The sequence below is a fragment of the Hibiscus syriacus genome, unplaced genomic scaffold (assembly GCF_006381635.1).
Source record: "Hibiscus syriacus cultivar Baekdansim isolate YM2019G1 unplaced genomic scaffold, ASM638163v2 tig00002511_pilon, whole genome shotgun sequence".
NCBI lineage: Eukaryota > Viridiplantae > Streptophyta > Magnoliopsida > Malvales > Malvaceae > Hibiscus > Hibiscus syriacus.
This window is the reverse complement of record NW_024061932.1, coordinates 2,256,850-2,267,195: the sequence shown is the minus strand read 5'-3', so window position 1 is coordinate 2,267,195 and position 10,346 is coordinate 2,256,850. Positions and strand designations below refer to the sequence as shown.

Genomic DNA, 10,346 nt, shown 5'->3' with positions numbered 1-10,346 from the left:
CAATTTCAACTTCACAGCGAAGGATATTGGACTCCAGACAATGCAAGTTCAACTTCACGACGAAGGGACCGCTGGTTGTCAATAAACAACTTCTCAATTTCAGAGCCAATTTTAACTTCACAGCGAAGGATGTTGGACTCAAGACAACGCAAGTTCAACTTCACGACGAAGGGACCGCTGGTTGTCAAAAAAACAACTACCCAATTTCAGAGCCAATTTCAACTTCACAGCGAAGGATATTGTACTCCAGACAACGCAAGTTCAACTTCACGACGAAGGGACCGCTGGTTGTCAATAAACAATTTCCCAATTTCAACTTCACAACGAAGGATATTAGACTCGAGACAGCACAAGTTCAAGTTCACAAACAAAGGGACCGCTGGTTGTCAAAAACAACTTTCCAATTTCAGAGCCAATTTCAACTTCACAACGAAGGATATTGGACTCGAGACAACACAAGTTCAACTTCACAACGAAGGGACGACTGGTTGTCAACAAATAATTTCCCAATTCCAGAGCCAATTTCAACTTCACGGTGGAGGATATTGGACTTGGAACAATAAAACTTACTTGGATTTCAACTTCACGACGAAGGATATCCAATTACAGGCTCAACTTCACGACGAAGGGGCCACCTGCGATTTTAACTGCACAACGAAGGGAATCGTGCACAAAAACAACATCCATTTTTAGATTGGATTTCAACTTCACGAAGAAGGATAGTCAATTCAAAGAAGGAGTGTCTGCCAATAAACTTTCCAGTTTCAGAGTCAATTTCAACTTCACGGCAAAGAATATTGGCCTCAAAACAACGCAACTTGCATTGGATTTCAAACTTCACGACGAAGGGGCCATATGTCATACTCAACTTCAACACGAGGGTATCATACCCTAACAGATTGACCCAACTTCACGAAGAATGAGTCATCTATAGCACTACAACACCAAATTCTTCAGGTCAAGTTTCACCTTCACGGCGAAGTATCTTGAGCCAGAAGACGATTCAGAGGCCACTCACCAAAAGACCTTCGAGTTCGATTATACTCAGCTCAAAGGCACCATCATTTGCAGCATAGCTTAAGTCGAGAAGGGCTATCTGCCAACCAAAGACCTTCGAGTTCGATTACATTCAACTCAGAGGCAAATCGAATTTACAGCATAACTCATGGCGAGAAGGGCTATCTGTCAACAAAAACTGACGAGTTTGATTTCATTCAGCTCGATAACAGTGAGGAACTACTTTCTGGAAGAATTTTCAAGCCGAAATCTTTAAACCGAGAAGAAGACAAAGACCTAATTCCAGGAAGCCCAATCACATTTGAGAGGATCGAACAAAAACTTGTTGTCTTTTTAGTCTTTGCCCTATCCTTGTTAACACAAGAATGTGAAAAGAGGGGCAGCTGTAGACACCCGTTTTTGTCCGGGTTTTAAAAAGATATGTATTTATTATTATTATTATTATTATTAATATTTTAATTTTTTTCAGGCCCGTGTGTAACAACCCCCACTATCCCATTAACCCCATTATCGCCACTCTCGCACGTCTCTTCAACAATTTTATTAATTTTCTCTCAAACATGAGAGTGAGAATCTTTATCAGGGGCCTGCCTATTTATTTAAGGGAACTTTAGATTGGAGGCACAAGGAGAAAATGGCTCGATAGGCGTAAAAACCCAACTGAAAAGCAAGCAATAGATAGAGACAAAGGGGAAGCAACCAAGTCGCTGTCTCTCTTTTGACCAACCTCGCACGCGTCGCTTCCGGTCTCAGTGCGGCCGCCAGTATCCTTGGCGCTTGCACGTACACCGTTGATGGTGGTCAAAGAGCTGTTGGAAGGGAGGTCTTGAAGGACGTGGTTGCATAGTTCAATGCAGATCAGCTTCTCACCGAGAGTCCCCAAGGTCAAGACCACGAGCACATGCTGAAGCAAAAGATGTTGGTGCTTGAAGGGAAGGACTGTATCATTTTCTGGGCAGCTTGGGTCTTCAACTGCAGAGTGGAATAGCGTCGAAATTGTTTGTTTGTGTGTTCTCATATTCTTCATAACGGATTGTTTGTTCAATTTCGTTAATTGTTTGCATATATCATTTTTGAGGATGGTGAAAATCCCATATTCCTTGCTCCGGCTCATCACTCGAAGTTGCCCACCAAGTGTTATAAACGGGGGTCACTGTTATGGTCGAGGTCAATGGAAGCGACGGGACCAATAACAAAGCAACAATGCAAATATTGAATCTGTTACGCCTGCTGGTAGTCATTCTGATGAACTTGAATCCCACTGTGTTGCTGCCCCGAAGATTAATTCATCAGGGAACTCCGAGAATTGGATGGTGTTATCGGTTGCCGTGGAAGCACCTGTGCCACGCTTTAATCATGAATCTACCGTTGTTGGGAACAAGATGATCGTGGTTGGTGGTGGATTTGTGAACGAAATTTTAGATGATGTGCAGGTTCTTAATTTCAATTCTTTTTCTTGGACCATAGCATCATCAAAGCTTTACTTGTCACCTAGTAATCTTCCACTTAAAATTCCTTCATGCAAAGGCCACGTTTTGGTTTCATGGGGAAAGAAAACCCTCTTGATTGGAGACCAAGCTGACACTGTAAATGAAAAACTTTCAACATATTTTTTTATTTTTTAACATCGTTTTTTAATTTTTATTATTATTTTTTTTATTTATTTTTTAGTTGATATTTTTTTTATTTACCATCTAACATTTTTTATTTTCCAGTTGTAATTTCAACCAATCAAAGGTAATTATCTGAATCGATGTTTTAAATTTTAATTTTAATTTTTAATTTTCGCAATCAAAGACAACCGACAAATTAATTGGTACCGAAAGGGCAGTTCAAGGGTGTTAATCCTTCCTTAACCGTAACCGACTCCCGAACCCGACACGTTTCTGGCAAGACGCAGATCAGGTAAGATGGTGTCCGACCCACCTAAATTTGTTTCAAAGTGGTCGGTGGCGACTCCTAATCATTTAACCCAAGTCGAAGCCCAATTCCGGGGCCCAACCGAAAGACGGTTGCGACAGCTTGGCGACTCCATTGGGAACAAGTAAGTGAGTCAGGCCAGAATTAATTTTCGGTTGTCTTTTTATGCGAAAATGGTAAATTTAAATTTAAATTTATTTATTCGATTCCAATTATTTACCTTTGATTATTTTTTTTCCAAATAAATAGTTGTACTGATATTTTTTCAATGATTTTAGATTTTTAAAGTTTTCCATTTAAGGCTCTATACCCGAGCTTCGAACCCTATTTAAGTGAGGGTGAAAGCGACGCCTTCGTGTGAATTTATTTACCGTGCGGGCCTAACAAGTAGCCTTCGAGATTCATATACCTTATGTCTTCGTGTAAATTTATTCACCGTGCGGGCATAAAGGAATGTGTCCCCTCGAGTTTAACTTAGTCCACACGAGCCTGTGATGGGTTTAGGACTAAGGGTCTGGTAAGTCCAAGGGGGCACCAACGTGGAGAACTCTGGTACTTTTTTTTAGAACCTAAACCAGGAGAGTGCAGGGAATTAGAGCCCACCCCAAAACCTCATTCTAAACCCTAGGCTATTTTTATTTCCTGCTATATTTTCTGCTCCAAGCATGCGAACTAGACAAATATGCGGTTAGGATTTGTTTGAAATTAGCATGCGGGATAGAAATCATGTCCGGGTAGGAATAATAAGCATGTGGGGTAGATATCATGTGGGGTAGGACTTTTCATTTTCATCATTTTTTTATTATTTTCCTTATCTCACTAACTTGTTTTTCCTCCCTTTCATTTTTTTTCTTTGGCATTTTTCTTATCATTCGCATCATTAAAACGAGGTGTTGATCCACCAAAAATGTGTTTGTTAAACGTAAATAATTTGCATTAACAGACAAAGGGGTTATAATACAAAGAGATAAAAAACTCAGAAGTCCAACCGCGGTCAAAGAATACTCAAAGACAAAGTTGCAGAGGCAAGACGAGGAAAAGGTCACTGACCCAGTCGCTCCTTTCAAAAACTACAAGAACAAGATGGTGAAACCCTAGTTGAGCTGGATGCCATTGCTGATGAATTCAAGAAGCAAGCTTTGGATAGTTTCTCTCGCTCCAATGGCATTTTCGTTAAAACAAGCTCGGCAGATAGTGAAAGCCGGAGATGCAGTCCTTCGAGACCTTTTGGGGGCAAGCAGCTCGTTATTTGCACATTTTAGCCAAAGAAGCCGGAACGGTTTGACAGGGTATTCAACCGGTGACAGACAAAGGCAGAAGACTAGTCAACCTATCAGAAGCTGTTCGGGGTCTATGCCTTCAAAATATTTTTGTCTCTTAAGACGTAACACTTTTGCCCCAATAAGGATTATTTATAATAACAGGTACATTTTTTGGATCAATGCCTCGAACATTTCATGCATCATGCATTCATACATATTGTGCATTTTATTATTTTCTTTACATTCGCATTATTTTTCATTTTTTTTACATTCACATGTCTCATCAAAAATGAGAACATTTTGATTCTATGATATATAAGGAGATTTACCAACAGTTGTTTGACGCACACGTGGTGTCACCATATCCAGAGAAATCCATGTAGCCCCGTACCCCAGGTAGTATGATGAGAACGCTCATTGCGAAAATCATAGTGGAGTCCCAGGGCGCACTATCGAGAATTACTCCACAATCAAGAGAATCATACATAAAATACGTAACAAGAATCGGATCGACTTCAACAACATGGGGGCATCCAAGTGAGGAAGACCATTTCGTCATTTGAGACATTTTGTTTAAATTTGTTTTTTATTTTTTTCTCAAGTTTTTGTAAGGACTTTTAAATAAATTTATGTTACTTTAAAGATGTTAAACAATGAATCACATTTGCAAACTTGCAATTCTTTGAATATCATCTGAATTAAGAAACTCTGAAATGGTTCAAAGTTACATATCTTTGACGAAGTAACATGATTTAAAACAAGGAATTTGACTTTACCCAGAATATACACTCAAACACCGTACCCTGCTCTTGTAATTAACCAATATAACATTTTCCTTTCATAAGGTGCGGACAACATGGGGCATCCTTCTGCATATGACATTATTATACTTTTTATTTAAAACGTTCAGTGATGATAATGATCTTCACAGATGGAATAGTCGAGTAAGTGAATCTAGTTTAGGTTAGTTGCTTGAAAATTGAACTCTAAAGATGAAATTTTTTACTTTCAACAAACTCCTAGACTATAACAGGTTCTTCTTGACAATCTTAAGAAATTTAATCTGTAAAACTGAGCTATTCCACTAAGGCAATTGGTTATAGAGGAAACTCGAAAGCCCTGGCTTTATGAATAGATGTCATTTAAACCATGACATTGCTCGGACACTTGGCAATTCGGTGTTTGCTCCACTGCTTTTGTCAGGCCAAAGACTTTGTGATGAGATGAACCCTTCAGTTAACTTGATAAAAATGATTATAATGATAAGTTGTCCCTCTAAATCAATTGGTTAAACGCCCCGGCTTTATGGATTCAGCTAGCCAGATAACGGTAAATTAAATCGAATTTATCTAAGTGTAAAGTTTCGGTAAAATGGACTAAGGGAATTAAGGAACACCTGTTATAGTCAATTTCACACGAGCACTCAAGAATTTCATTTTTAGACCGATATTTTTGCACTCCCTTTGTTAGAGGAGCCTACAAAGCTTGAACAAATGGAATATTTCAGAGGACCGAAATAAAAGGTCTAGTAATTGATCATGCTAGTTGTCATTTTGTCCGCACCCAATTGAAATACCAAAGCATGTTGCGATATTTAAAAAAATGACATTTTGGGTTACCAAAACCTTAGAAATAAGGCCAACCTAAGGCCAACTCATCCATTTGAACATTTTTCAAAGAGTTGTGACTCTAAAAGCATTAAAAAAGCTCTTGATTCCTTTGATATTCTTTGAACTCACGTTTACAATTTGAGTCAATTGCCAACAATATTTTACAACATTTTTTCTCCTAAAACAAGAAAAAAGATAAAAACATTTTTCAAACAGAGTAGTCTCAGATTTGAAAGGTCTGTAAAGCCAAAGCTCGAGAAGATGGTGGGGCACGATCGATTCTAAGGACCTGATTGACAGACAAAGCACGAGACTCCATCCAGAAGATAACACATAATTCATTCATATTGCATGCATCTTAGGTGCATCACATTCATCATTTTAGCATACACGTTTTTGCAGCTTTTAGAGTCAAGTTTTGACTTCAGGATGAAGGATACTCGATTCTCAAGAGCCTTCAAAGAAGGATGGTGGTTGATTAACTCGGCAGTAAGAAGCTACACTTCGACCAACTCGACAGATTGAAAGTTTCTCTCGAAACAACACATTTTGCTCGAGAGCCAATTTCAACTTCACAACGAAGGATATTGGACTCCAGACAACGCAAGTTCAACTTCACGACGAAGGGACCGCTGGTTGTCAATAAATAATTTCCCAATTTCAAAGCCAATTTCAACTTCACAGCGAATGATATTGGACTCAAGACAACGCAAGTTCAACTTCACGACGAAGGGACCGCTGGTTGTCAAAAAACAACTTCACAATTTCAGAGCCAATTTCAACTTCACAGCGAAGGATATTGGACTCCAGACAACGCAAGTTCAACTTCACGACGAAGGGACCGCTGGTTGTCAACAAATAATTTCCCAATTTCAGAGCCAATTTCAACTTCACAGCGAAGGATATTGGACTCCAGACAACGCAAGTTCAACTTCACGACGAAGGGACCGCTGGTTGTCAACAAACAACTTCTTAATTTTAGAGCCAATTTCAACTTCACATCGAAGGATATTGGACTCAAGACAACGCAAGTTCAACTTCACGACGAAGGGACCGCTGGTTGTCAAAAAAACAACTTCCCAATTTCAGAGCCAATTTCAACTTCACATCGAAGGATATTGGACTCAAGACAACGCAAGTTCAACTTCACGACGAAGGGACCGCTGGTTGTCAACAAACAATTTCCCAATTTCAGAGACAATTTCAACTTCACAGCGAAGGATATTGGACTCCAGACAACGCAAGTTCAACTTCACGACGAAGGGACCGCTGGTTGTCAACAAACAATTTCCCAATTTCAGAGCCAATTTCAACTTCACAGCGAAGGATATTGGACTCCAGACAACGCAAGTTCAACTTCACGACGAAGGGACCGCTGGTTGTCACAAACAACTTCTCAATTTCAGAGCCAATTTCAACTTCACAGCGAAGGATGTTGGACTCAAGACAACGCAAGTTCAACTTCATGACGAAGGGACCGCTGGTTGTCAAAAAAACAACTTCCCAATTTCAGAGCCAATTTCAACTTCACAGCGAAGGATATTGGACTCCAGACAATGCAAGTTCAACTTCACGATGAAGGGACCGCTGGTTGTCAACAAACAATTTCCCAATTTCAGAGCCAATTTCAACTTCACAGCGAAGGATATTGGACTCCACACAACGCAAGTTCAACTTCACGACGAAGGGACCACTGGTTGTCAACAAACAACTTCTCAATTTCAGAGCCAATTTCAACTTCACAGCGAAGGATATTGGACTCCAACAACGCAAGTTCAACTTCACGATGAAGGGACCGCTGGTTGTCAATAAACAATTTCCCAATTTCAGAGCCAATTTCAACTTCACAGCGAAGGATATTAGACTTGAGACAACTCAAGTTCAACTTCACAAATGAAGGGACGGCTGGTTGTCAACAAACAACTTCCCAATTTCAGAGCCAATTTCAACTTCACAGCGAAGTATATTGGACTCGAGACAACACAAGTTGAACTTCACAACGAAGGGACGGCTGGTTGTCAACAAACAATTTCCCAGTTCTAGAGCCAATTTCAACTTCACGGTGGAGGATATTGGACTTGGAACAATACAACTTACTTGGATTTCAACTTCACGACGAAGGATATCCAATTACAGGCTCAACTTCACGACGAAGGGGCCACCCGCGATTTCAACTGAACGACGAAGGGAATCGTGCACAAAAGCAACATCTATTTTTAGATTGGATTTCAACTTCACGACGAAGGATAGTCAATTCAAAGAAGGAGTGTCTGCCAATAAACTTTCTAGTTTTAGAGTTAATTTCAACTTCACAGCAAAGAATATTGGCCTCAAAACAACGCAACTTGCATTGGATTTCAAACTTCACGACGAAGGGGCCATATGTCATATACAACTTCACAACGAAGGGTATCATACCCTAACAGATTGACCCAACTTCACGAAGAATTAGTCATCTATAGCACTACAACACCAAATTCTTCAGGTCAAGTTTCACCTTCACGGCGAAGTATCTTGAGCCAGAAGACGATTCAGAGGCCACTCACCAAAAGACCTTCGAGTTCGATTACACTCATCTCAAAGGCACCATCATTTGCAGCATAGCTTAAGTCGAGAAGGGCTATCTGCCAACCAAAGACCTTCGAGTTCGATTACATTCAACTCAGAGGCAAATCGAATTTACAGCATAACTCAAGGCGAGAAGGGCTATCTGTCAACAAAAACTGACGAGTTTGATTTCATTCAGTTCGATAACAGTGAGGAACTACTTTCTGTAAGAATTTTCAAGCCGAAATCTTTAAACTGAGAAGAAGACAAAGACCCAATTCTAGGAAGCCCAATCACATTTGAGAGGATCGAACAAAAACTTGTTGTCTTTTTAGTCTTTGCCCTATCCTTGTTAACACAAGAATGTGCAAAGAGGGGCAGCTTTAGACACCCATTTTTGTCTGGGTTTTAAAAAGATATGTATTTATTATTATTATTATTATTAATATTTTAATTTTTTTTCAGGCCCGTGTGTAACAACCCCCACTATCCCATTAACCCCATTATCACCACTCTCGCACGTCTCTTCAACAATTTTCTTAATTTTCTCTCAAACATGAGAGTGAGAATCTTTATCAGGGGGCCTGCCTATTTATTTAAGGGAACTTTAGATTGGAGGCACAGGGAGAAAATGGCTCGATAGGCGTAAAAACCTAGCTGAAAAGCAAGCAATAGATAGAGACAAAGGGGAAGCAACCAAGTCGCTGTCTCTCTTTTGACCAACCTCGCACGCGTCGCTTCCGGTCTCGGTGCGGCCGCCAGTATCCTTGGCGCTTCCACGTACACCGTTGATGGTGGTCAAAGAGCTGTTGGAAGGGAGGTCTTGAAGGATGTGGTTGCACAGTTCAATGCAGATCAGCTTCTCACCGAGAGTCCCCAAGGTCAAGACCACGAGCACATGCTGAAGCAAAAGATGTTGGTGCTTGAAGGGAAGGACTGTATCATTTTCTGGGCAGCTTGGGTCTTCAACTGCAGAGTGGAATAGCGTCGAAATTGTTTGTTTGTGTTGTTCTCATATTCTTCATTACGGATCGTTTGTTCAGTTTCGTTAATTGTTTGCATATATCATTTTAAGGATGGTGAAAATCCCATATTCCTTGCTCCGGCTCATCACTCGAAGTTGCCCACCAAGTGTTATAAACGGGGGTCACCGTTATGGTCGAGGTCGATGGAAGCGACGGGAGCAATAACAAAGCAACAATGCAAATATTGAATCTGCTACGCCTGCTGGTAGTCATTCTGATGAACTTGAATCCCACTATGTTGCTGCCCCGGAGATTAATTCATCAGGGAACTCCGAGAATTGGATGGTGTTGTCAGTTGCCGTGGAAGCACCTGTGCCACGCTTTAATCATGCATCTACCGTTGTTGGGAACAAGATGATCGTGGTTGGTGGTGGATTTGTGAACGAAATTTTAGATGATGTGCAGGTTCTTAATTTCAATACTTTTTCTTGGACCATGGCATCATCAAAGCTTTACTTGTCACCTAGTAATCTTCCACTTAAAATTCCTTCATGCAAAGGCCACGTTCTAGTTTCATGGGGAAAGAAAACCCTCTTGGTTGGAGCCCAAGCTGACACTGTAAATGAAAAACTTTCAACATATTTTTTATTTTTTAACATCCTTTTTTATTTTTTATTTTTTATTATCATTTATTTATTTTTTAGTTGATATATTTTTTATTTACCATCTAACATTTTTTATTTTCCAGTAGTAATTTCAACCAATCAAAGGTAATTATCTGAATCGATGTTTTAAATTTTAATTTTAATTTTTAATTTTCGCAATCAAAGACAACCGACAAATTAATTGGTACCGAAAGGGCAGTTCAAGGGTGCTAATCCTTCCTTGACCGTAACCGACTCCCGAACCCGGCACGTTTCTGGCAAGACGCAGATCAGGTAAGATGGTGTCCGACCCACCTAAATTCGTTTCAAAGTGGTCGGTGGCGACTCCTAATCATTTAACCCAAGTCGAAGCCCAATTTT

The 10,346-nt window shown here is 40.1% G+C and overlaps 1 protein-coding gene across 1 annotated transcript; it reads left to right on the top strand.

Moving 5' to 3' along the window:
* Positions 1-2,327: 2,327 nt before the first annotated feature.
* On the top strand, positions 2,328-9,892 carry LOC120147417 (acyl-CoA-binding domain-containing protein 6-like). The gene is made up of 5 exons (XM_039160797.1): positions 2,328-2,603; positions 9,036-9,317; positions 9,432-9,502; positions 9,591-9,786; positions 9,881-9,892. The coding sequence occupies exons 1-5, from the start codon at positions 2,328-2,330 to the stop codon at positions 9,890-9,892; spliced, it is 837 nt and encodes a 278-aa protein (XP_039016728.1).
* The last annotated feature ends 454 nt before the right edge of the window (positions 9,893-10,346 follow it).

Excerpts from the sequence above, each read along its gene's own strand:
- LOC120147417 (XM_039160797.1), top strand. The coding sequence starts at position 2,328 with ATGGTGTTATCGGTTGCCGTGGAAGCACCTGTGCCACGCTTTAATCAT. Across the intron at positions 9,318-9,431 it reads TCATTTTCTGGGCAGCTTGG|GATGGTGAAAATCCCATATT; the intron begins GTCTTCAACTGC and ends TATCATTTTAAG. Across the intron at positions 9,503-9,590 it reads ACCAAGTGTTATAAACGGGG|TCATTCTGATGAACTTGAAT; the intron begins GTCACCGTTATG and ends GCCTGCTGGTAG.